At 45.1% G+C, this 25,050-nt stretch overlaps 1 protein-coding gene across 7 annotated transcripts in view; it reads left to right on the top strand.

Moving 5' to 3' along the window:
- Positions 1–25,050, top strand: part of LOC118079954 (epoxide hydrolase 3) — a 44,047-nt gene that overhangs the window by 2,575 nt on the left and 16,422 nt on the right. For 6 of the 7 annotated variants that reach the window (XM_060271771.1, XM_035104774.2, XM_035104777.2 and 3 more), the window contains 6 exons: positions 299–384; positions 1,111–1,286; positions 1,633–1,761; positions 2,368–2,471; positions 4,661–4,809; positions 5,762–8,759. In XM_060271771.1, the coding sequence (XP_060127754.1) occupies positions 299–384; positions 1,111–1,286; positions 1,633–1,761; positions 2,368–2,471; positions 4,661–4,809; positions 5,762–5,981 (864 nt within the window). In that variant the 3' untranslated portion in view covers positions 5,982–8,759. Of the gene's footprint in view, positions 1–298; positions 385–1,110; positions 1,287–1,632; positions 1,762–2,367; positions 2,472–4,660; positions 4,810–5,761; positions 8,760–25,050 lie in introns of those variants that run through there. The other variant, XM_060271772.1, reaches the window with a different exon arrangement.

Genomic DNA, 25,050 nt, shown 5'->3' with positions numbered 1-25,050 from the left:
TCCAGCCATAGTCAGGTGCTCACAGACAGCTGCTGAAGGCAGGATCCTGGTCATGTATTTTACAGGTTGGGAGGAACATAGGAAGCTGCTTATTACCAAGTCAAACTATTTGTCCCTCTACCCTGATCTTTTCAAAGGTGACTGGTAGCTGCTCTTCAAAGTCTTCGGTGCAAAGTGTCTTTCCCCTCAGCTGCCTCTTAACAGGAGATGTCACAGATTGTGAACCTGTCACTATCACTGAGCTCTTGTCTGTGTCTGTGTGTAACTTTCCTATTTCTCTGTCTTTTGGGGTATCAAGAATTCAGGGCTGCGTCTCCATTATGTTGCTGCTGGCAAGGAAGGAGCTCAGCTTATGCTTTTCTTGCATGGATTTCCCCAGAATTGGTAAGTGTCACTGTGCTGTGTGGCAGTAGGAAGAAGTGCAGTACCTGGAGCTGATGTCAGTTTACTCGAAGTGTGGTTCATGCAGGAAGTGATAGGGCACAGATCTGTCAGCCAATGTGTCACGTGATACCTTTCTGGCCAGCAAATTCCTGCAAAATTGGGGCAAAGGTCTTGGACAGAAATATTAACTTCCCGAAGGGAGGGACTTGATTGCTGCTTTCCTCTCATGGTGAATGACCATAAGGCCTTCATCATTAAATTGTAATTAATACAACTTTTTTTAGTGTTGACCTTATGCTACATAGAATCAGAAGTAATATGACTTACAGGAGACTTACAGTTTTAACAAGTGAAGAACAAATGTAAAAGAGGTCATGATAAATTAAGCAAAAGCTTGGTGAGGGTTTCTTGATTTTTAGAGGGTGAGGAAGCAAAAGGAGGCAAATAGTTATATTTAATTGAAATACCTTTAAATTGTCTTTCATCTAAAGATCCTAGGGTAGTGTACAATAAGCATTAATAAAATCATTTGTACACAATATAGAAATACAGTTCAAACCAGCAACCTTTGTAACAAATAATAAACAAACCGAGCAGCAAAAACTGTAGAAGTTACAGAGCAGGACTAAAGCAACACAACAAAAGTAGGCACCGATGTCCTAGAATTTTCAGGTAGGGAAGCCCTCTCTCTACTTATCCCTTTATGGTTTGGATGTATTTCAACAGGTTTGCATGGCGCCATCAATTGCAGGAATTTAAGTGGGCCTATAAGGTGGTGGCCCTCGATTTGCGGGGCTATGGCTTTTCCGACGCACCAGCTGGTTGTGAGCACTATCAGAGGGATTCTCTACTGGCAGATGTACGTGGTGTCATTGAAGCTCTGAGCCCCAATAAGAAGAATGGTAAGAGTGGAAATGGTTGTTTTGGAGGAAGGGTCTGGCTTGCCATAGCAATGGGAGGAGAATGCCCTCTGCTCAGTCTTGCTAAGCTTTCAGAAGTGTTGCATGGGTGCTGAATGGAGCATTGTGGGGATGAACTGGTGTGTGAGTTTCGGAAAGTATCTAGCAGGCTTGTAGCTTCTCATAGGCAGATACTTACTCGTCTATGATTGGTTGTGTCTAACTCAAAATAGACCCACTGAAATTATGAAACTAAGCTACTCATGTCCATGAACTTCACTTGGTCTATTTTGAGTATGATAAGCCCATTGTCTCTGTTTAATTGCTTTCTATTTGTTCTATTTGTTAGAGATTCCTAAGTGCATTCTGGTGGGGCATAACTGGGGAGGAATCATAGCTTTTGACTTTGCTGCCAGTTACCCCGATATGCTGGAAAAGCTGATTGTCATGGATGCTGTTCAACCACATGTTTTATTAGGTAAGTCTTGTACTGCCCCATGATTTTGGTTCTCACCATGGCTATTGGCATTTTCTAGCTCTAAACAGGATTGAGGATGGAAGAGAGAAGCCTGCAGAACTGTAAATGGCCACCATGACTGCATTGCCCTTAGGATGCAGAGTCAGGGTGGGTCATCATTTCACACCACAGATCTTTTGGGAGGAAGTGGGAAGGAGGTTGTCTGCTTTGCTCAAGTGCCCAACCCCAACACACAAGCATTGCTTGTGAATAAATGGGAGCCTGGCAGCAGGACTTTCTTTTAAAAAAACCCTTTTCTTTAAATCCCCCTGCCCTCATTGCTCAGACTGGAAGTTGATGCAGATGTTAGGGGAAAATAGGAAGCAATTCCAGTTGACATCTTTCACTTTATTTTGAAGATTGGTTTCTGAGAGTGGCATTCAACTAAGTTTTACATAGAGTACACCTGTTGAAATGAATGGACCTAACTTATTCACATTCACTAATTTCAGTGGGTTTGCTCTAACTGAAACATAGTTGAATACCACCCAGTATCTGGTGGCATTTCCTGTGTGGAGAAATTGGCACTGCCCTGACACACAACTTATTTTCCCTTCAACCTTGCAGAATATTTTCCACGACATCCCACCCAGCTGCTGCGATCCAACCACATGTTTCTGTTCCAGCTCCCAAAGCTACCAGAGTTCCTGTGGTCCTTAAATGACTTCTATGTGAGTTGAGGGAACGGTTGGGGAGTGGATTCAAAAGCTCATGTTCTGTCACACTTGGAAGTAAACACATGCAGATTAACCAAAGGGTCCAATCATTTTATTCTGCTTGGGAGACTGATGGCTCTCTTCCAAAATCCTAAAATACAGTTCTCAACTGTGTTTTATGTTATTCACCCCAAATTTCTCTGTCAGTCTCCTTTCAGCTCTGGGTGCAGGGTTAATATTACTATTATTTCTAAAATTTCTATACTGCCCTTCATCCAAGGTCATGCACATGTCTTGGTTCATAAAACGCATAATCCTGTGTTTTCTCCCACCTGCCTACCTTTATGTACACATGGCCTGGCTTTTAAAGTTTACTTCTAAGGTATTGACAGTGCTTTTATATACAGTATGTATAAAAAGTGTTTAGGGGTACTCTAATTTTGACTCAAAAAAACCACTATTTTATATTTCAAATCGGGAGAAATAAATACAGTAAATGTACAAAAGTACAAATATTCACAAAATGTTTGGGGTATGCGTACCCCTGCATCCCCCCAGAAGAAAAGCACTGGGTATTGATGTGGTGAGATTATTACCTAGAGCAGGCATCCCCAAACTCGGCCCTCCAGAACTTTTGGGACTACAATTCCCATCCCTGACCCCTGGTCCTGTTAGCTAGCGATAATGGGAGTTGTAGGCCAAAACATCTGGAGGGCCGCAGTTTGGGGATGCCTGACCTAGAGTCTGGGATGAAGAGGCCGTAGCAAGCTATGACATGCTCTAGTGCTGCCAGAGGGAGGGAGGACTATGACTGTAATGGGTGTGAGGTGGTTACTCACAAGTAACGACACTGGATTCCGACCTGGCTTTTTACAGGTTTATTGTGCATACTATGTGCAGTGCAGAGCTAACTAAAACATGTCCATTTCAGTCACTTCCAGAATCCGGGAGTGCCCCATTTCTGCTCCTCCCCCAGCATAAGAACTTGGAGACCCCCAAGCACCGCCTACCCTCTTTGTGCTTGACCCCTCTGCATGGATAGGGTGCCGGAAGCAACATTTCCCCTTCTGAAACCTCCTGTTGCGGGCAGTGCAAGGGCTCTTTGCTACCATCTCCGAGCCCTCTCTCCACCCTTGTGACCATCCCTCCTTCCTCCCCATTGGACGACTCGCTACTACCCCGGCTGGAAGAGGTGGTGCTTGAGAGGAGGAGCTGGGGATCCCTGTAACCCAATCTCGCCTCCCTCTCCTCTGGGAGTTCCCTGACAATTACCTTCTTTGCTTATTCCTTCACTTCCCCATCCATTCTCCCCCCTGCTGCTTGGCATGCAAAAACATAGCATACAAAGTTTTTTAGTCAGTGTGGAGATGAGTGCTGGGAAAGGCTTAAACCAGGGGTCCCCAGACTTACCGGCGTTTGGGCCGGTTCCCACCGCGCAGATCGCGCGGCGGGCCGGAGGGCGGGGGAGTGCGCGCCCGTGCGCATGCGCACGGGCGCTTACTGGCACGGCGGCGCGCTTCCAGGGTGGGAAAAGCGCCGAAAATCCGTTGTGCGCATGTGCGTGGGCCTCCCCCAACCCAGAAGTGCACCAGAAATGACTTCTTCCGGGTCGGGAGAGGCCCATACGCATGCGCACAAAGGATTTTCGGCGCTTTTTTCCCAACCCGGAAGAGCGCTGCCGCGCTGCGCGCCGTAAGAGTGGGCGGCGGGGGTCGTCGCGGGCCGGATTGGCAGGCTAATTGGGCCGCATCCGGCCCCCGGGCCGTAGTCTGGGGACCCCTGGCTTAAAGTGTAGTCCAAAACACAGTCCTGCATTCTGTTATCACAGTGACCAGCCACGTGCCTATGCAAAGCCCCAAAGCAGAACCTAAGCAAAATAGCGCTCTCCTGCAGTTTCCAGCATCTGGCATCCAGAGGCATGCTTCCTCCAGCTGTGGAGGCAGAGCATAGCCATAATGGCTCCTAGCCATTCAAAAGCCTTACCCTCAATGCATATATCTAATCCTCTTTTAGGATCAGGGCCAGTTCAAAGGGAAAGGGGGGGAAAGAGACAATGCTGCTTCCTCCTTTTCCCAGCAAAGGTACTTTGTGGAAGATTTAAGCGAGAGTAAATATATAAAAATGGCATGAGCTGCCTCTGGGTCAGAAAATGGGGTGTGCATTTAATCAGCTTTCACATGGTGCTGTGTCTTTTTTTTCTACAGCTAATAAAATTCATTATGATTGGCAAGAAGACAGGAGCCCAAAACCCAGCACGCCATTTGACAGATGAGGAACTAGAGGCTTACCTGTACAGCCTGTCAAAGTGTGGAGGTTTAACACCAGTCCTGAATTACTACAGGAACCTGTCCACGTGAGAACCCATTCCTCTCCAGATTTGCTCATGGGTGGTTTTGGCACCGTATGCTTTTTCTTCAGTTGTGGTGTACCAGTACATTCAGGCTTTTCCCTTAGAGGTGGGTGGGACTTGCTTGGCAGCAGGAATTTTCTGGTCATAATATTTGGAGAGGTCACAACATTCTTCACTGGATTATGTGATGCTGGGGACAAAACACTCCTGCTCCCAAAAATATGCGTCTAATGGTGGGAAAAGGGAATGAGGAAATCCTGTGACTGTTCTGAAGGGGATTCTGAGATATTTTAATTTATGATGAAATGGGAAAGGTTGGGTTCTAGAATTGGAACTGAAGTGTGGGCATGCTGTCTTTCCGGATTTCTATTGATTTTTCTCACCACTGCTGTGCATGAGGCCTGCTAGGGTGGAAAGTGGTAGGGTTGGCCGCAACTTGGGTAAGTGGCCAAAGTGGTGAGTTGCTTGCTGTCCAGTGCAGATTTGCAGATGTCTTCTCTGTGGCCGCATTCAGATGTGGGGTTAATTGTGTTTGTTTTGCTGGTTATAATACTAGTGCTTCTCTCCTAATTGCTAATGATCCTTTTACACTGCAGTATCTCTGTTGCATTATTGAACTGTGGCTTTTTGAGTGATATGCCACCATGTCACACTACATTTTAAAAGGTGGAGGGAAAACTATATGCCAGGATAGCACCCCAAATTTTATCAATGCAAAACTCCCAGTGATTTTCTTAGTTAATGGGGTTGCAAACAGGTTTTGTTTTTGTTTTTTTGGAAAACATTAACATGGAAATGAGCTCTAAACTTCTGCTAGAGTGCGCTAGATGTCCAGCAGTAGCTTTCATGTCATGTGGAAGATCACAAAACACACAAAAATAAACAGGTAAGTAAACATTGTGAAGATTGAACATAGTGCCATCTGAATGTGGCCTGTGAATCTATATCCCTACAGTTGGGTTCCTGCAAAGTGCAAGGATATTCTGGTGCCCACCTTGCTGATCTGGGGAGAAAAGGATGGATTCCTGGAACAAGGGCTTATCCCATGTATTGAGCAGAATATGCGGAAGAGCATCAAGGTGCAGCTCATCCCTGAAGCCAGCCACTGGGTTAGTGAAGAGCAACCTGAAAAAGTCAATCAACTGATGTGGGCTTTCCTCCATAAGAGAGACTGAGATGGAAAGAGGGAGTAACTGCATCTGCACTACAAGCATCCCTCCCACCCAGGGAATGACAACAACAGGCATTTGACCTGATGCTGGAGAGCTGATCCAACCCTGTGTCCTGTGGAATGTTTCTACACCATATTGGAACATGAATTCCATGCAGCCTTTAACTGGTTTTGCTGCAAGTCTGTGTTCTTTTGCACTACAATAAAAAGGATTTGATTCAGGGTTTTTTATATGGGCTTCCTGATGGTGAAACTGCACAGCTGTTGCATTCAGCAGAAAATCTTCTACTGTATCTCACTCCCTCTGTAGCATGGAGGCATTAATACTCAAGGAAGAGCACAGCTTTTCCTTCTATATTGCTTTTTGTTGAGTGTGCCTTAGCACAGCAGAATCCAGAACTAAGCTGTGTTCCCTGTTGAGCTGTGTCACACCCATTTTCACTGCCATCTTACTACCTTGACAAATGGTACTACACAGGAAAGCAACCTTTGGCATGGATCTCATTGAAATGTTTTCAGCCTTCTTACTTCACTGTCTACCTGGAATGAGTTGGACACATTAGGAGGAAGCTGCTTCTTAACATGTGATATTGCCTGGGAGTGTGACTCTCCCTGAGAAAGCATGTCAGTTGGTTCATGAAGCAACCTCCATGGCAAAGAGGGGTTTTGATACTGTTCCGTTATTGCTCATCCCATTGTTTTGGATCTGATGATGCTCCAAACGCCTGCAGTCTGTGAAAGTAGGTAGAAAGTACAGTTGCCCTTTGGGCATATTACCTAATATTGCAAGTTAAAGATGGAAGAAGGTTCTAGTGTGGATTGTGCTGCTGTTGTGCAGTTGCTGTGCAGAAGCGGGAAATGAATTGGGGATGGAGTGGCAGGAGCTAATATTACTCAGGGTCAAACTATCTGTGATGTTAGCTGTGTGTTTAAACAAGTGTTGATTTATCTTTGCTCTATCCGATCACCTTTATCTTTGAGGGGAAAGCAGCCATGGGGCTCAATCTGGAACATCCTTCTGCATCACAGCCTGCCCCTGGTTTTCTGCTGAGCATTACTGTTTGTCCTTGAAAGGATCATGTAGATTTGGTCCTTGGCGAACTTCTAATAGTCCAGAAGGACCAGAATCTGGGTTTTCCTTGGGCCAGTAATTCAGCTAGTCTGGGGTTCAGCTGGAGCCACCATAGTGCACCACCTCAGAGCTTTGGCTAGCCTAGCTCTTACTGCTTTGTGCTTTTTCACAAACCATTGTGTAAAGGCTGCCATAATTGCTTGGACCATTATTAGGTGAGGGCATATATTGAGCTGATTTGCTTCTTTCAGGCTAACATTCTCTTCTTTCCATCCACCCAATTTTCTTTTTAAGTTCAGGGTTAGTTTAGTACCATATCAGAATATGGAATACTTGCGTCCCTAAAACAGAGGTAAGATCATATTAGTATAAGTCCGGGAGCCTGGAAATGGTGTGCTGATATTTCAGGATTCCGGGCAGCAAACTACAGCTGGTTAGTCTTAGATGTGACAACAGCTGTCTTCATTGTGAAATGTCACATCAGCTGTCATTTTTCTGTTCCAGTCAAGCATGTTTCTTCCTCTGTTTCCTGGTGAGGAAACCATGCGATGCCTCACAGACATTTAAACGGGGGTTGGAGAACCTGTGTTTTTCTAGATTTTATTTGATTACAACTCTTCTAATCCCTGACCATTGGCCACGCTGGCTTGGGCTGAAACTGGAGTGTCACAGCATCCTCATCTCTGAACTAAAAAAAATAAATCACCTTGCTTATATGTCCCTTTATATGTACTGATGAAGCAGAAAGTATCTCTTAGACCATAACCTTTGGCTCTCCAGCAAGCAACCTTTGGCTCTCCATGGCTCTCCATGCCTAGGGATGATGGGAGTTGTAGTTCAGCAACATCTGGAGAGCCAAGGGTTCCCCATCGATATTTTAGACTTAATTTCTGTCATATTATCTTCCCTGTACATATGCTGCTTATAGAAAATGATGCTTTTAAGCTTAAAATGCTATGCTCTGTCATTCCACTTTTCAGCCAGACTGATCATGGCTTTAATTTGCTGTGCTTTTGAAATGCCACTAGGGGATGTTGTTGCAACAGATTTCCTGCTCAAGCCAATTTACATTGGGGACTAGCAGAAAGAGAGTTTAGGAGCTCAAAAGAGCCCTGCAAAAATGCAGGGAGAAAAACAACTGAAGGGTGCGAAGAATCAAGTTTAGTTGAACTTCTGTTTCAAAAATCACGGGTGGTGTTCAACCTCATTTTTACATGAGCGCACGTGCAAGGAGATTTATCTTCCCCCTCCTGCTCCTGCATGAGCCCACCACCATCTCCAAATCTTTTCTGGAGAGTTGGCAGAACTTTCATAACAGATTTAGGAGGCGCCCAGTAGGAGGAGAAGGGGAGATCAATCCATTGTACAAAGAGAAATCCTTGCACTATTAGAGCAGTCTGCTTAGCACTATATGAAGTACAACCCAATATTTATTTTTTAAAAATATATAGGTACAGGAAAAATAAATAATAATAATAATGGCTACCTACTTCTTCCAGCAAATAACCTATTTGAGCATATGGTTTTCCTCAAGAACACTTGTTGACAGTGTTTTGTTGTTGTAAATAACGAATTGGCTGTACGTACTCAAATCATAAAATGCCTATCCCACCCCTCCCCGCTTTCTGTGGCATTCTTCCGCTTTTCTGTTGAAATCATGATGAACTTTTCATTTTTAAAATTGATAATAAAATTTAAAAAAATGTTTGATATGTTATAGATGCTGCTTATTGCTTTGAGTTTTAAAGAATAAAAAATGAAGATTGCTGCAAGGACACCCGTCACAAAATGGCCACTCTGGTGTGAGTGGCATAGCACAAAATGGCTGCCGTGAGGGCAAGGCATAGCACAAAATTAGAGTACAGTGGTACCTCGGTTTAAGTACACATTTGGTTCCGGAAGTCTGTACTTAAACTGAAGCGTACTTAACCTGAAGCAAACTTTCCCATTGAAAGTAATGGAAAGTGGATTAATCCGTTCCAGACGGGTCCACGGAGTACTCAACCTGAAGCGTACTTAACCCGAAGTATGAGTGTAAATGGTTGTAGAAGTCTGTACTTAACCTGAAGCGAACTTTCCCATTGAAAGTAATGGAAAGTGGATTAATCCGTTCCAGGCAAGTCCACTGAGTACTTAAACCATAGCTGCCAAGTTCTCCCTTTTTTAAAAGGGAAATTCCCTTATGCTGAATAGGCTTCCTCGCGAGAAAAGGGAAAACTTGGCAGCTATGTCTTAAACTGAAAGTACTCAAACTGAAGCGTACTTAAACCAAGGTATGACTGTACTATTGCTGCTGCTCCCCCCCCAGCCCCCCACATGCTTACTGTGGGAAGTCAGCTATGTCCTACTGGCCCTGGTTGTGGAGATAACACAATATTGATTGCCCTCCCCTACAAACAATTGTACTGTTGTTGTCTAATAACAACATGGTGAAGGCCACGCAACTTTCCCCCCCAGAGAAGCAACTATGGCAGCAGGGACTCCTCTTGAGTCAAGGTAAGACACTTTTCTGTTTAATTGGGTGCCAATTATTTGTACAATTGCAAAGCTTAAGAATCCACAATATTCTTGCAAGGGAAGATGATTGAGAGAAAACCAAAACCACTTGGCCCCACCTTATATGATCTCCTTGGCCACCCCAACAAGTCCAGGGGCCACCAGTTGCCACTGATATTCTTTTACTCATTATGATGGGTAGCTAGAATAAAGAACGCCAGGCCTAGCCTATCTGTCATGTGTGAAAGGGGAACGGGGGGGGGGGGGGCCTGGAAATCATATACTCCGTTATGCTTGCTTTTATTATGTCACCTCTAACAAGCCATTAACAAATGGCTTTAACTAATCTCCTTTAGCAAAAATTGCAAGTGATTGCAGATTTGCCTGATGTGAATAGAAGAGTTTATTTATTTATTTCTGCAGAAATGGAAGTTAAGGATCTCAGCTTTTCAGAGCCATCATTATGTAATCCACACAAAGCCTTCCTAGAAATTTAGGGCAGAGTGAGACAGAAAACATCATTCTGAGTTGTCAAAACTCACCCGTACTGCTTTTCTGCCAAGTTGTGTAAACTGTATAACAGGACTGTGTCATCTGAGCATCATTTAAAAGGCAGTCCCTACACAACCAGACCACGTTCTAGAGCAATGATCCCCTGTGGTCTGCCCAGTAGATCAAAGAGTGGCACTGAAACAGAACCAATTACCACATTTCTGGAACAGTAGCAGCTCCAGCCCTTGAAAAGAAGCAGTAGCACAATGGGCGACACCTGCCCCTATAGCAATGACTATGGATGACCTCTTTTTGCTCCTTGAAACAGAACTAAACCTATCCCTGACCCTATAAGCAAGAGGGGGAAGTTACCCTCCCAGCAAATCCTCTTTTTGGAAGGGAACAGGGAGAGAATCTTTTCATCCTTTTTAGGGAGTATCTAATACAGTAAGCCCACAACTTAATGCTTTTTTATGGGGCTGCAGATCATTGCTTACTAGGCTCTGGAGGCTCTCGAGATCTTGTGGGGCAGCTTTTTAAGCCCTGCACCTTGCTTATAGGGCTCTGGTATAGTCACAGTCGCCTCTGTCAAGATCTTGGAGGGGAGGGGTGGTTCAGGGGACTCATTCTGACTTTGCCTGATGTTGCCTTTGGGTTTACACTGCAACCTCAGTGTAAATTACGGGACTGCTGTACTTCTATAGCAGTGGGAGTATGGATCTGATCAGTATGCCCTAGATAAAGGCCAAGGGAAATCTCTTGCTTAGTCACTGCTCTGAATTTCCTAAAGGAAGGACAAGGAGTTGCTTGTATCCGGTGTGTGCATGTAGAAGAGATGTTCCTGTGAATCTCCTCGTGGCCCTGCGTTTATTGCAGGAGTGTTAGTGCCATTTCAGATGCGGAGTGGAAGCACAGAACATTCTTTGGAGTTCCTACGAAAGCCTTTTGAAGCTGCAGTTGGGCTGCTGAGGACTGCTGGCTGAAGCAGGGCCAAGTCCCTCCGATGCACGGCCAAAGGGCATGGGCAGCTGTGACCCTGAGAGCCGAAGAAATTTCTCCCTGAAGGAAGTGGTGCCCTCTGGCTAGGGAGCCGGGCCAGAGGTTGCTGTGAACGTGGCTCTGCCGAGACCTGGGACCAAGCCAGCTTGAGACTTATCTCCACACGTCTGGCTCTCAGCCAGCACCCTCCCCTTACCACGTTCTGCTGTGGGAACATTCTTCGTCAAGCACCAGAAACGCTTTGCTCTGCCTAATAGCTTGCACATGGTGGGCGGGCCTAGCCTTGGGAATGTGCAGCTTAGCTACTCTGTGCTAGTCACGTCATATCTCCCCCCCTTCCCACAAGCCAGGCCTCGCTGCATTCTTGGGGGCTGGACATGAGTTACCCTGTTGTCTCAAGGGGGCGCAGGCTGGCTGCCACTGAGAGGATTCAGACTGTAAATCCATGGGCTGTTCGAGGAAAGGGAATGTGTGTCCCCTGCTCTGCCTTTCAGAGTTATGAAACCTAGTAAAGGGGATGGAGGTGGTAGCCAGAGTCTCTGACCAGCGGAAGCCAGCAGCAAGAGACTTCTCGCATTAAGCAGGGCCTGCCTCTGGGGTGGAGTAGCTTTCAATGTAAGAATCCCATACACAACAGCACTGAGGTGCCACTGCCTCTGCAGCTATACAGGGATCCCCTTGACAGCAAGGTGCAGATGCAGCTAAGTGTAGTCACCATGGATACAGGAATGCACAGAAATGGACCTGTTCAAAAATGTTTATAGCAGGAACTCTTGGGAGACTACTGTTTTCAGCTCGATGACTGATACATTTCCCAGCCTGATATTGAATTAGGAATTTGTGCACCGTAAGAGCTTACATATTTCTCTTGGTTCTGTTGCACATTTTTTAATATGGCATTGGTGTGCATATATGTTATAGATCAATTTCAGTCGGGGGCCTAGGCCCAGTTTTCATTCAGAATCTGCCTTGATCCCTCTGTTTGTTTACTTCTGTCAGGAGAGAAGCAGGGGAGTGGGCCCGTTAATTCTCCTTGATCTCTTAGTGGCTTTCAATAGGCCTACCATTGACTGTGGTATTCTACTAGAGCAGCTGTCCGGGTTGGGGATGGGTGGCACCTTGTTGCAGTGGCTCCAGTCCTCCTTGATAATTTTTAGAGGGTGGTACTTGTGGAGTATTCAGCCCTGTGGGGTATCCAAGGTGGCATTCTGCAGGGTTCGGCCATATTCCCTATGTTGTTTAACATCTATACGAAACTACTGAATGAGGTCATCAGGAGTTTTGTAGAATGTTGTCAGCGATATGCTGCTGACACACAGCTCTACCTCTGCATCTGCATGTGTGGCAGTGGATTTGTTAGATTGATGTTTTGCCTCAGTAATGGACTGGATGAGAGCCAATAAACCTAAGCTTAATCCAGACAAAACAAGACTGAAGTGGTTTGCTAGACTGGATGGATGGGAGGTGATCTGCACACCCTCTGAAGAAGCATGTAGGTAGCTCCCATTGGCTCCCAGTACATTTCCAAGCACAATTCAAAGTGTTGGTGCTGACCTTTAAAGCCCTAAACGGCCTCAGTCTCCACCTCCATCGATCTGCCCAGACACTGAGGTCCGGTGCCGAGGGCCTTCTGGTGGTTCCCTCGTTGCGAGAAGCCAAGTTACAGGGAACCAGGCAGAGGGCCTTCTCAGTAGTGGCACCTGCCCTGTGGAACGCCCTCCCACCAGATGTCAAAGAGAAAAACAACTACAGTACCAGACTTTTAGAGGACATCTGAAGGCAGCCCTGTTTAGGGAGGCTTTTAATGTTTATTATTGTAGTTATTGTTATTCTATTTTATTTTATACATTATTGTATTTTAATATTTCTGTTGGAAGCTGCCCAGAGTGGCTATGCGCCACTCAGCTATGCGCTATAATCCAAATATCTTGCTTCATAACCTCAGACTTGCACGATGAGTTGTAGATACTTAATGGGGTGAGAGAAATGCATTCTGCATGTAGGCATTGTAATCTGTTATTAATAGGATCCTTGGTCTGGCATTGGAAACAAGGTTATAGGAGTGAACCACAGTGCAATTTGACTCAAATGGATTGTCCTGCATCTGTGTTGCACCGGAACCACTAAGGCCCTGTTCCCCCTTTTCTTTGAAGGTGGGTCTGTTTGAACATATCACCATTTCTGAAAAACACAGAACAGTATGCACACTCTTTGTCCCAAACAGTAAAGGTTATTCTACAGCAACTTAGCATAAGCTGCTCCAATGAAGCCTCTATGAGGATGGGGTTGCTTCCCACTTCCTTATTTGCCCTTCTGGTAATTCCCTTATTTCATTGGTCCAGTGGTAGGAAAGGACATGACTTAAGAGGTGGATTGCACCAGTGGCCTGACCACAATCTTCTTTGTCTAGGGTTGGTTTGTTCTTTGTAAGAGAATGAGAGAGGAAACCGACAGGGCCGGCTCTAGGTAGACTCCCGGTGGTGCGGTGCGCCAGGGCGCCGGGCCAGTAGGCAGGGCGCCGGGCCAGTATGCAGGGCGCTGCGCGGCAAAGCCGTATGGAAACCATAATGCGCCCTGCGAGGGCGGGGGCGCCAGAGCGATCTCCACCCCTCAGCGCCAGTGCGCCCAACCTGCTTGAGACTGCCCTGGAAACCGAGACAGAAAGGAGCAGCGTGCGCACAAACAAACAAACAAACAAACACACGGATCTAGTAGAGGAGAAAGACAATAGATGCACACAATTTAAAAACAAAAAGCGTAGAAAGGGTTAATGGTGTGTCCTGGACTTGAAAAAGAGGAAAAAGTCTTGGATGTGTGTGTAGAGGAAAATGGTCAGCAGGAGTTTGTTTGCTCAAACCCCTGATGGGAAGTACTGTATCATAAGTATCTTGGAAAGAGGGTGGGATTGAGGTTGTGAGGATGAATGCCATCACAATAACGCTCTCCAGACTCCACTAAAAAAGGGAAAGTGGATGAAAGACAAACATATTTCTTTTTACACTCTCAGTGGAGGAGAGGGAGAGAAGATGTACTTTAGTCCTTCTTCACTTCTGCAACTCCTCCCCACTCTCCACCCCACCCCATGTACGACAACACTCCTGTTCCAGGCTCTTCCATCCTGTTCCAGGATGAATGTCTCTCTCATTCAGATAGGTAGATAGATTTTTCAATGAAAAGAACAGATAATAATTGAACGAATGTCTCCTTGAAGGAGCATGTGATTTCATCCAGCCTTAAGATGACTATAGTAAGACCTCTACTGAAAAAGCTCTTTCTGGACTCCACCAGCTTCAGTCCTGGTTTTGAGACTAAAACACTTTTGGTTGCCTTGGTAGATGATCTGTGCTGGGATCTAGATAGGGAAGATGGTCCCCGTCGGTTCTGCTTGACCTCTTAGTGGTATTCAATGCCATTGGCTGTGGTATCTTTCTAGACTTCTGAATGGGGGTGTCATTGAGGGGCACTCTATTGCAGTGGTTCTGGTCCTTCCTCATGGGTCAATCCCTGAAGGTAGTGATGGAGGGTTCTTATTCAGCATATTGGCCACTGGTGTAGGATGTCCATCAGGGATTAGTTCTGTCCCTCGTGCTGTTCAACATCTACCCAGAATTACTGGTTTAGAGCATTGTGTCATCAATATGCAGATAACATGTCACTCTGATCCCCACCTCCATGTAGACTGGCACACCGGTGGTACCCATTCCTGAGGAAGGTAGACCTGGCTCAGGTAACATACACTGTAGTCATAAGGTAATGGCAACATACTCTACCTTTGAGGAGTCTTCAGAAGCTACAGTTAGTCCAGTTCAGCAACAAAGATGTTAGTGGACACGCAGTGGCACCTGTCCTATAATTGGCTGCCATGTGGTTCCAGGCACAGTTCAGGGTGTTAGGGAGCACATTTAAAGCCCCCAAAGGTTATGGATACCTGGGGAAATTGCCTCCTCTCATTTCATCCTTCCCACCCTCTAAACTCAGACACAGACACCCTTTTCTGTGTCCTGCTTAGGATGGAGGCATGACAAGCGATGAGTTCTTTTCAGATGATGCACTAATATTGTGGGATGCTTTGCCCTGGGAAGCATTTGTGCTCCCCTCTCTGTCTCTTGTTTGCTGACTGGCAAAATAAAGTTTGATTCTAGCAGGTTGTCTCTTGAGACAAACAAATGCGAACAACAGCAACAAGCATTGCCTGCAAAGGTCATTTTTGCTTGTGATCTCTTGTTTTTTTAAAATTGGATTTAATGTTGCGTATATTATTTGCCGTGTATTTTAATGTGTCAGCATTGTTATATTTTGTCATTTTATAGTATTGTGTTTTTAAAGTGTTGTAAGTACGGGCAGTAGAAGGGCAGGATGGAATTTTTCATATAAAACAAGCTAACTTTGTGCTGCAGATTCCACTTAGAAAAATGGTACTGGGCTCTCCATGAGCCCAAATATGCATCCTTGGCACTGGGAACCTGTGACCTATGAGGCACCCTAGCAACATGGCCTGGCCCAAGGCCTCACTCCCCTTGAAGGATCAAAGTAGGCTGATCCTAGGAATGTCATTGTAAATCAATGGAGTTTGCTGGGATCAGCTCACTGGGGAGCACTTTGTGTCAGAGTGACGCTTTTGCTTCATAAGGGACAACTCATTGTTGGGAGTGAAGCATAGTTTGGGAAAGCCTAGCCCACATGTATTTTTCTTTATTTATAGTCCTCTTTCCGCCATCATGATGTTGTCCCAAAGTGGTTCCCAACACAGTATACCAAATACAAGTACAAATCAGCAAGCAGATGCAGGAGTGCAATAAAGAGAATATTGACCACCAGAGCAGACTCATCCAGATCCTCCCAAGAGACGGGGAGAACAGTTTTGTTTCAAGTAGGTGACAGAAGTTCATCAAAGATGTAGCCATCCGTACCTCCAGGGGGAGGGAAGTCTAGAGTTGGGACACAATTACCAAGTGCAGCCTATTTTCACACAGCAAGCAAAACTTGTTGGTGGAACAAATATACTGTAAGGGCTCCTTCTGCTGATCTAAGAAGCCAGAGTGGCTATTAATGAATAAAACAGCCCATCAAGTATCTACCGTAGATCCCAAGCTGTGCAGGACTTTAGATGTTAACACCAGCATGTTAAATTGGACCCCAGTAACATATCGGTAGCCAGTACAAAGTACCTCCTCTTGCAGTTGTCTGTGAATATGACCCTACATTGACAGTGTTCTGCACTAGCTGCTGTTTTCAGACCATCTTCAAGGGCAGCCCCATTACAGTAATTAAGATGGGAGGTTACTAGTGTGCAAAACTGTGGTCAACCTATCCTGATCCAAGAGTGGCCAAAGATTACAAAACCAGCAGGTGCTGGAAGGAGGCAGTCCTTGCCACTGAAGCCATGTGATACCTAGTGGTGGATCTAGCAGCACCCTAGAATGTACTTGCTCCTCTAGGGAGAGTGCAGCTTTGTCCAGAACAGGTTGCACATCCAATTCCTTGACACAAGAGCTACATACCAACAGTGCCTCTGTCTTGCTGGGGTTCACCGTCAATTTGTTAGCCCTCATCTAGTCTATTACTACCTGCAGGCACCGGTTCAGAACTGACAAAGCTATATCTGCTTGAGATGGTATGTATTATGTTCATCTGAGTGTTATCAGTGCTCCAAACCTGTGACAATGGTATCCAACAATTCCATATGATGTTAAAAAGCATTGGGGATAGCAGAGAACCTTGGGGGGGGGGACCTGCAGCATGTTACTTGAAATAAAAAATCCATAGCAACTGCAAATATGTGACTGAGAACCAGCTTCAGACTCTTACCCCACAACTGAAAAATACAGAGGCAGTAAACCTGTATACTATATATTTATTGCTACTAAACATTAGTCTTGCTTGCTTCTGAAGCTAGAGTGAAATGGGATCTCCCCCTTGCCCTCATTGGTTCTTTTGCGGTCTGCAGAAAGGAAATCTGGTTAGCTGGAGAGGTGTGGTATGCACTGCTGAGGTTGTTGGTTAGTACACTGCCTACCGTAGCTCCGCTCTGCATTTTATTTATGGAAGGAGAGGAGGTGCTGGCGGTTAAGGAAGGCAACAGTGGCAGAGGGACAATCTGGGCCTAATTTAGATTCTGCACTTTTCCTAGCTCTATTTCCGCTTCCAAAGTGTGTCTCCATGACAACCTCTCAAATGTGGGGCCTTGTGCACCCCTTGAGGAGAAATCCACCCATGGAATCGTTCATACCCTCTCCCTCCAGAAATGTCTGCTGGTATTCTATGCCTTTCAGCCTGAGATACAGAAAAATTCCTGGCAAATTTGAGATATTCACATGAACTAATCCTGAGCAGGCTTTAGGGATTAGTCCATGCCTAACAAAGCCAGTGAATCCGGGGCATCAAAAACTCCTTCGAGCGGAGGAGTTGGGACCACTATGCCAACAAAGCTAGGGTTACGTTCAAGAGGCAGTGGTAGCATCTCTTCCTGAGCCCTAAACTCATTTCAGAGAACTGGTTTCTTTGAATGCTTCTGCCTTTACTAAAGCTCTTATGTAGGTCTTTGATTCTTTAAGGGCTGGTCCTGCCAACCTGCATTGGCACCATGATTAGGCAATAGATGAAGGCAAGAATTCGTATCTGACAGGTTGCCAATTTGAGACTTTTTGCTCTACAAGTTTCCTCACAGTAGTGAGGTGCTTGAAGAATCTACATGGCAACATTAAAAACCGGTGTGTGCGCCACATTTCAACCGTGTAAATAATCTTAAGGAACCCATCTTGGAGCAAAAGAACTTCAAAGGGAAACTGCAGCAGGAAACTGCTGAATTAAAATATATCGGGTGTTTCAATGCTATCATTTGTGGACTTAACTGAGACAAAGGGATTTTTAGCACATTGTATGTGTTAATTGACTTGCTGATGCCAGAATGTCTGAGTCACTAAAAACAGTTTTGTGAATTACCATGGTTAAGTACATAATCATGACTGCCTATACTTTTCTGTATTTCATTTCCCTCAGCTTACTTTTACAATCCTTTATCCCAACCAAGTATATATGTACCTGTAACTCAGGATGCATATGATGACTGTTCACAAAAGCTTATGCCATAATAAATTTGTTATGGTCTTTAAGGTGCAATAATGCTCCAGTTGTTTTTGCTGCTTGACAATGGCACTGTGAGTCCAACAGGCGGAGCACTTGTCCCAGGGTCAGCTAGTCATCTGGAAATCTGTTTCGAGTTGTATTTAGCCCTATAGAATGAGATTCATGTGAAAATAATGTTTTAATTTGAGCTAACTTGCTGTTCAAACGTACTACAATTTTTCAAACTGTTGCCTTGCAGTTGGTTTTCTTCTTTCACTGTCATAAAATTTCTACAAAAGAATTAAGGTCAATAGAATTCGGATATCCTCCATAAAAGATTGGAAGAAAGCCAGCTGCAAGTATAATTGCACTTTTCCTCTAAATGAACATCCATGCGTAGGGAAGGTCCTCTGGGACTGAAGATCTCACATTTCAGGATTACTTTATGCATTGCTATTTCCTACAACTTTCTATATGGAATTTCATCTTTGTATAGGCAAATTGTGTGTACAGTCACCTAAAGAAAGGAGTAAAGTTAGTTTAGAAACAAACTTTAACTCCCTGATGCAAAAGGTCAAAATGTCTCTGAATGATTGCTCAAAAGCTCAACTGGCTTGGGAAAATATCAACAATTAAAACCAAACATAATTCAAAAATCCTTATACCTCTTCCAAGTTCTTCCAGCTTATACTGTATTGAAGACTCCAAAACTAACAGAGGACAAAATATGCTAAATCTATTTATTCATGAGGAGAAGATATCACAGATAATAAAATATATTATGAACAAATTAATCAAGGAGAAGTGTGTATTCCCAAGACTTTCAGGTAAAACAAATCCTAGGGTTAATTAAAAATGATAATACCAAACAGTGGAGGAAGATCGAAGTATAAAAGGTTAACATCAATAAAAGAAGGGGGTGATGCCTTTCCAACACCCCCAAAATAATCATTTTTCAAACAACTCTGAAAATGTGGCAAAAGAGAGTGAACCAGTGGGTCCCAGGAATTGCACCTTTAATGCCTTATTTATGCCACCCTTTGTATCATTCTGATAAACATAATAAATTTAAAGATTAAGAAATTAGAGATGTGAGCAAATTAAAAGATTCTATATCAGTACACAACAAAAATCAGGGCAACAAATTGAAACACAATTACGGGCCATCTTAATTGGTATCAACATCCATCAGCCTGGGAATGCTCTCATATCCACTGCTGTGCCCTAAATACCAGGAATGTATTTTATAGTCTTCCCATTGTGGGAAGACTAGGAACCTTACTTTTAAATTCAGGGTTGTTGATGATTGTGCATGTCATCATATCCTTGAGGCTAAACTGCTGTGGTATACTCTACAAGGAGGGGGGTTGCAGGTCACCACTGATGTGTGTTGGGAAGCTTTAGCTGATTTGGAATGTGACAGCCGACATTCTTGGACAGGGTCCACATGAAGAGATTAGTTAGCTCTGTATGGACACCCCCCCCCAGAGAACTCTCACCTAGAGCAGTGTTGCAAGATCCGGGTGGTCAGGATATGGCCAATGAGGCCAGACTGAGCAGACAAAAAGGTAGACAAGCCAGCAGCCAGGGGCCATCCACACTGTCCTCTCAGTGAGGAGAAAGAATAGATCCCACCCACACCACGTTCCCACCCATACCACGGGACCCAGGGAAGGGAGGGATCAGAGGCAAAATGTGGAGCGGGCCAAACAAGCATGCCAAGCAGTGCATGTCGTCCATTGAAAAAGGAAGACCTTCTTCTGTAGACAGGGGCTAGGGCATGGCAGATCTGTGTATGTTTCCATCCATGAAAGAAAAACAGATGGAAATGGAGTTAAACACAGCAGTTTCTGAGTGGGATGCAGGGGGAGGGTGTTTCTGGCACATCGAACGACTTTTTCTGTAGCAGTGCCTAGATTTTGGAATGCCCTCCCCAAGGAGACATCTCTGGCATTGACTTTACCTCCTTTTTATACATCAGGTTAAGACCTTCCTGTTTACCTAGGCATTTTAATTACATTTTAGTTGGAACTGTTTTTTTTCTTTTGTGATTTTAGCCTGCCTTTTTTGTATTGTGTGTGCATATATCTATAAAAATATTATATATTATAGCAGGGAGTGCCTGATCATCTCACCTTTCTCCTGAGAAATCGCTATGTGGGACAAGAAGCTACAGTTAGAACTAGATATGGAATAACTGATTGGTTCAAAATTGGGAAAGGAGTACGACAAGGGTGTATATTGTCTCCCTGCTTATTTAACTTATATGCAGAATTCATCATGCGAAAGGCTAGACTGGATGAATCCCAAGACGGAATTAAGATTGTCAGAAGAAATATCAACAACCTTAGATGTGCTGATGACACAACCTTGATGGCAGAAAGTGAGGAGGAATTAAAGAACTTTTTAATTAGGGTGAAAGAGGAGAGCGCAAAATATGGTCTGAAGCTCAACATCAAAAAAACCAAGATCATGGCCACTGGTCCCATCACCTCCTGGCAAATAGAAGGGGAAGAAATGGAGGCAGAGAGAGATTTTACTTTCTTGGGTTCCATGATCACTGCAGATGGTGATAGCAGTCACGAAATTAAAAGGCGCCTGCTTCTTGGGAGAAAAGCAATGACAAACCAAGACAGCATCTTAAAAAGCAGAGACATCACCTTGCCGACAAAGGTCCGTATAGTTAAAGCTATGGTTTTCCCAGTAGTGATGTATGAAATTGAGAACAGGACCAATGCTGATCACCAAAGAATTGATGCTTTTGAATTATGGTGCTGGAGGAGACTCTTGAGAGTCCCATGGACTGCAAGAAGGTCAAACCTCTCAATTCTGAAGGAAATCAGCCCTGAGTGCTCACTGGAAGGACAGATCCTGAAGCTGAGGCTCCAATACTTTGGCCACCTCATGAGAAGAGAAGACTCCCTGGAAAAGACCCTGATGCTGGGAAAGATTGAAGGTACAATGAGAAGGGGATGACAGAGGACGAGATGGTTGGACAGTGTTCTTGAAGCTACGAACATGAGTCTGACCAAACTGCGGGAGACAGTGGAAGACAGGAGTGCCTGGCGTGCTCTGGTCCATGGGGTCACAAAGAGTCGGACATGACTAAACGACTAAACAACCACAAAAATTATACAGTTATACATTGTGTGAATTCTTTTATTCACACTTTTGTACACAGCCCTGAAATGTTCTGGTAAAGGGGAATTAAGAAATATGATAGATAGATAGATAGATAGATAGATAGATAGATAGATAGATAGATGGATAGATGGATGAATCTTGGGCCCTCAGTGCTGGAAAGGGAATGCATAGGACCAGCTATCTTCCTTTGGGGATCTGATGCAGGGCAGGTGGTGCTGGCTTATCTGTGGGGCTTAAATATCTTCTCCCACCCACTGTCAGCTTAGTGGGGCCAGCTGGAACAATGGATGGCTAGTAGCCATTAAGAGCCTTAGGCTCAATGATAAGCTATGGATAGTCTTATTTTCCATAGATAGCCTTATCCTCCATGAATTTGTCAATGGAAAATAACATCATCAGTGGCTTATCACCAGAAAGTATCACCAACAGGTCCACAGGAAATTCTATTACCTGGATTAGTTATCTGTGAACTTTTGCAATACTGTAATCACAGAATTTTGACTTGGATGTCATACATCTAAAAAAAAACCTAACCTCTCCTTTGTCTTCTTGCAGTCAATCAAAAGTGTCTCTAAACCCTCACCTGACTGTGCCTTCTGTCTAATGTATTTAAGAAGGGGGTGTTCAGAGAAATGCTTTTGCCCAGTAGCCATTTCTGAGCATCATTCAAAAAATCTCTGATCATTTTGCTTGGCCTGAACAGCGTAGGCCTAAAATAGTATTTAGGCGAAATGGAGGTTATTCTGGGGACCTGATCAGAGGAGTTTTATTTTGCTTCATGTGTTATATGTTGTAGGACTTTGCTTTAAACAACAACAACAAAGTAATGTTTTAAAACAACCAACAGTGGGAGAAGTGTGTGCAATTCATGGGAGCTGTGAATCAAGTTATGGGGTTTGCTCTAGGGCTGAAAACTCCACCCACACCCACCTCTAGCAATGTAGTCACCTTGTGCTAAACCAGAAATCTGACAATGGCTTTGAAATTGAGGTCCCATTCAGAATTGCTCAGTTGAGTATACTGTAATGGGAGCTGGGAGTTTCTTCACCCACTCTTGTCTCCTGGAATTTGGCTTTGTTTACATCCCCTTGCACTGTGAGACCTGCCAGGGAGACCTTGTATTGCGTACTGTAGGCCTAATTCTCTTGCCAAAGGTTAAAGGAATGCTGTTATTGAAGTTGTGCCATGGACTTGGCCTGGTGGGCTGCACTCGTGTGGGTTTAACAGGAAGCCTCCAGTAGCTGGGTACAGGAAAGGACCAAAATGCTGGGAACAGTCTGCATTTCAGGGCTATTTATACCAGTGCGAGTTGTTCCCTTACTGGTCCTCTCAGCTATTTGTGTCCCACGACTTGGAGCATTGCTCCTCTCCGACCTTTTCTTCCATTCTCCTTTATTTTTAACATCACCCTTTCCTTCATCTGGGTGGCTCTCATGAGGAAAGAGGGAATGGGTGAGTGGGAATCATTATGTATCTCTCCTGACCTGAGCTCTGGGTGAGGACTGTGTTTTTAGTGGGGCAGGAAGTGCCGGAGTCCAGTTCTCTTGTTGCAGTGCAATTTAGTGGAGGCAGAGGGGTATAGCTTCCCAATCTTGTTTTTCAGGCCACGTGCAATTAGGAAGCTTCCTTATATGAGGTCTGAGTATTTGTCCATCTTGCACATAGTTAAACTATGGAACCTGAAGCTGCAGGAGGCAGTGATGGCCTACTTAGATGGCTTTAAAAGATGATTGGGCAGATTCATGGAGAAGGCTACCAATGGCTCCTAGCCATGATGTGTATGCTCTGCCTCAACAGCTGGAGGCAGTAATGCTTCTGAATACCAACTGCTGGAGAGCACAGGGTGAGCACTGTTTGGCTCAAATCCTGCTTGATGGTTTCCCACAGGCATCCAGATGGACACTATGAGGGCAGGATGCTGGACTAGATGGGCCATTGGCTTTAGCAGCAGGTGCTTCTTACGCTTAGCTCAGCATTGCCTCTTCTGACTGGCAACAACTCTCCAGTGGCTCAGGCAGAGAAATTTCCCATCACCTTCTACTTCCTTCTTTTTCAACTGGAGATCTTAGAGGTTGAACCTGGGGCCTCTCCACCCCCCCCCATTGGACTATGATCCCACCTGTTATGTCTGTCCATTAGGAGTAGATAGTTGTACACAAAACCTGCTCTTGAAGTTTACTTTCATTTTTGTGATTTAATGCACTGGCTCTGAACCTTGCTGTGGATTCTGCACACACACCCTACCTTACTCTTTCTTACTCTCCCTCAGCCTTGAAGCAGCTTCTGGAATCGGATTCAAGCTCATTTATGGATCCATTCTTTAGCAGAACTACCTTGAGGTGCTGCAGAGAAGCATCCACTGCTGCCTTTCATCCAGGTGGATTATATGAAATGTGTACACACCATGACAGTGCAATGAAGCTTGCCCCCTCCCCAAAGCCACATCTTTTATACCTGCTGTCTGCATAGGCTGCTTCTTGCACTAACTGGGAACCTCTCCCAGCATCAGCAACATAGGCAGGAGCTGTTACTTAGGGAGGAACCTGTCTAGGGTTGCCAACTTTTCCCCCAGGCAGGGCTCCTCTACTTTTAATGGGTACATGTTCAGCAGGTAAAAACTTTTCTATTTCCTTCTCTAGAAAGTTTCAGCTTCAAAGCATGGAAGCCCTTTTAGGATAAAAGTTGGCCACACTATTTAGGTGCCTCTCCTTTAGATCTAGGGACGCGGGTGGCACTGTGGGTTAAACCACAGAACCTAGGGCTTGTTGATCAGAAGGTTGGCGGTTCTAATCTCCACAATGGGGTGAGCTCCCATTGCTCGGTCCTTGCTCCTGCCAACCTAGCAGTTAGAAAGTACGAAGTGCAAGTAGATAAATAGGTACCGCAGGGGTAGGCAACCTAAGGCCCGTGGGCCGGATGCGGCCCAATCGCCTTCTCAATCCAGCCCACAGACGGTCGGGAATCAGCATGTTTTTACATGAGTAGAATGTGTGCTTTTATTTAAAATGCATCTCTGGGTTATTTGTGGGGCATAGGAATTCGTTCATTTCCCCCCAAAAAATATAGTCCGGCCCACCACATGGTCTGAGGGACGGTGGACCGGCCCATGGCTGAAAAAGGTTGCTGACCCCTGAGGTACTGCTCCAGCAGGAAGATAAACAGCGTTTCCGTGCACTGCTCTGGTTCGCCAGAAGCGGGTTAGTCATGCTAGCCACATGACCCGGAAGCTGTACGCCAGCTCCCTCAGCCAATAAAGCGAGATGAGTGCCGCAACCCCAGAGTCGTCTGCAACTGTACCTAATGGTCAGGGGCCCCTTTACCTTTAGATCTTGCCACCACCAAAATGTACGTAGGAACAGATTAAGAGGTAGATAAAAGCAAAACAGGCCTATCTCCCCTGTATGTGCTATTGAATTTCAAGGCAGAGATTGCCTATAACTCGCTAGTAAGCACCGATGCACAAAGCCTTTTAAAGGGAGCCAGAGACGGGAAAAGGAAAGACCGAGGAGGGAGGCAGCCCCTCCCGCCTTACGAACTACCACAAGGAAGCTCTAGGGCAGCCCAGCGAGCTGGGGGAGAGGCTCTCTGACCGGAGAAGAGCAAAGACGTTCCCAACGCCAACGCCGCCGCCATGGTGTGCGTATGTGCTTGAACTCCTCAAACAGCAGAGGGCCGCAGGAAGCTCCGATACAGGGAGGAGTAAGAGAACCGACAAACAAGCGGGGTTGATCTCAGCGGCACTGGCGGTGGCGGCTCGGTGCAAACCGTACAGGACGTGGCGAGTACGTAGGGCTTTCCATGGCCC

The sequence above is a fragment of the Zootoca vivipara genome, chromosome 2 (assembly GCF_963506605.1).
Source record: "Zootoca vivipara chromosome 2, rZooViv1.1, whole genome shotgun sequence".
In the NCBI taxonomy this organism is placed as follows: Eukaryota; Metazoa; Chordata; class Lepidosauria; order Squamata; family Lacertidae; genus Zootoca; species Zootoca vivipara.
This window is presented reverse-complemented; position numbering and strand designations above follow the sequence as displayed.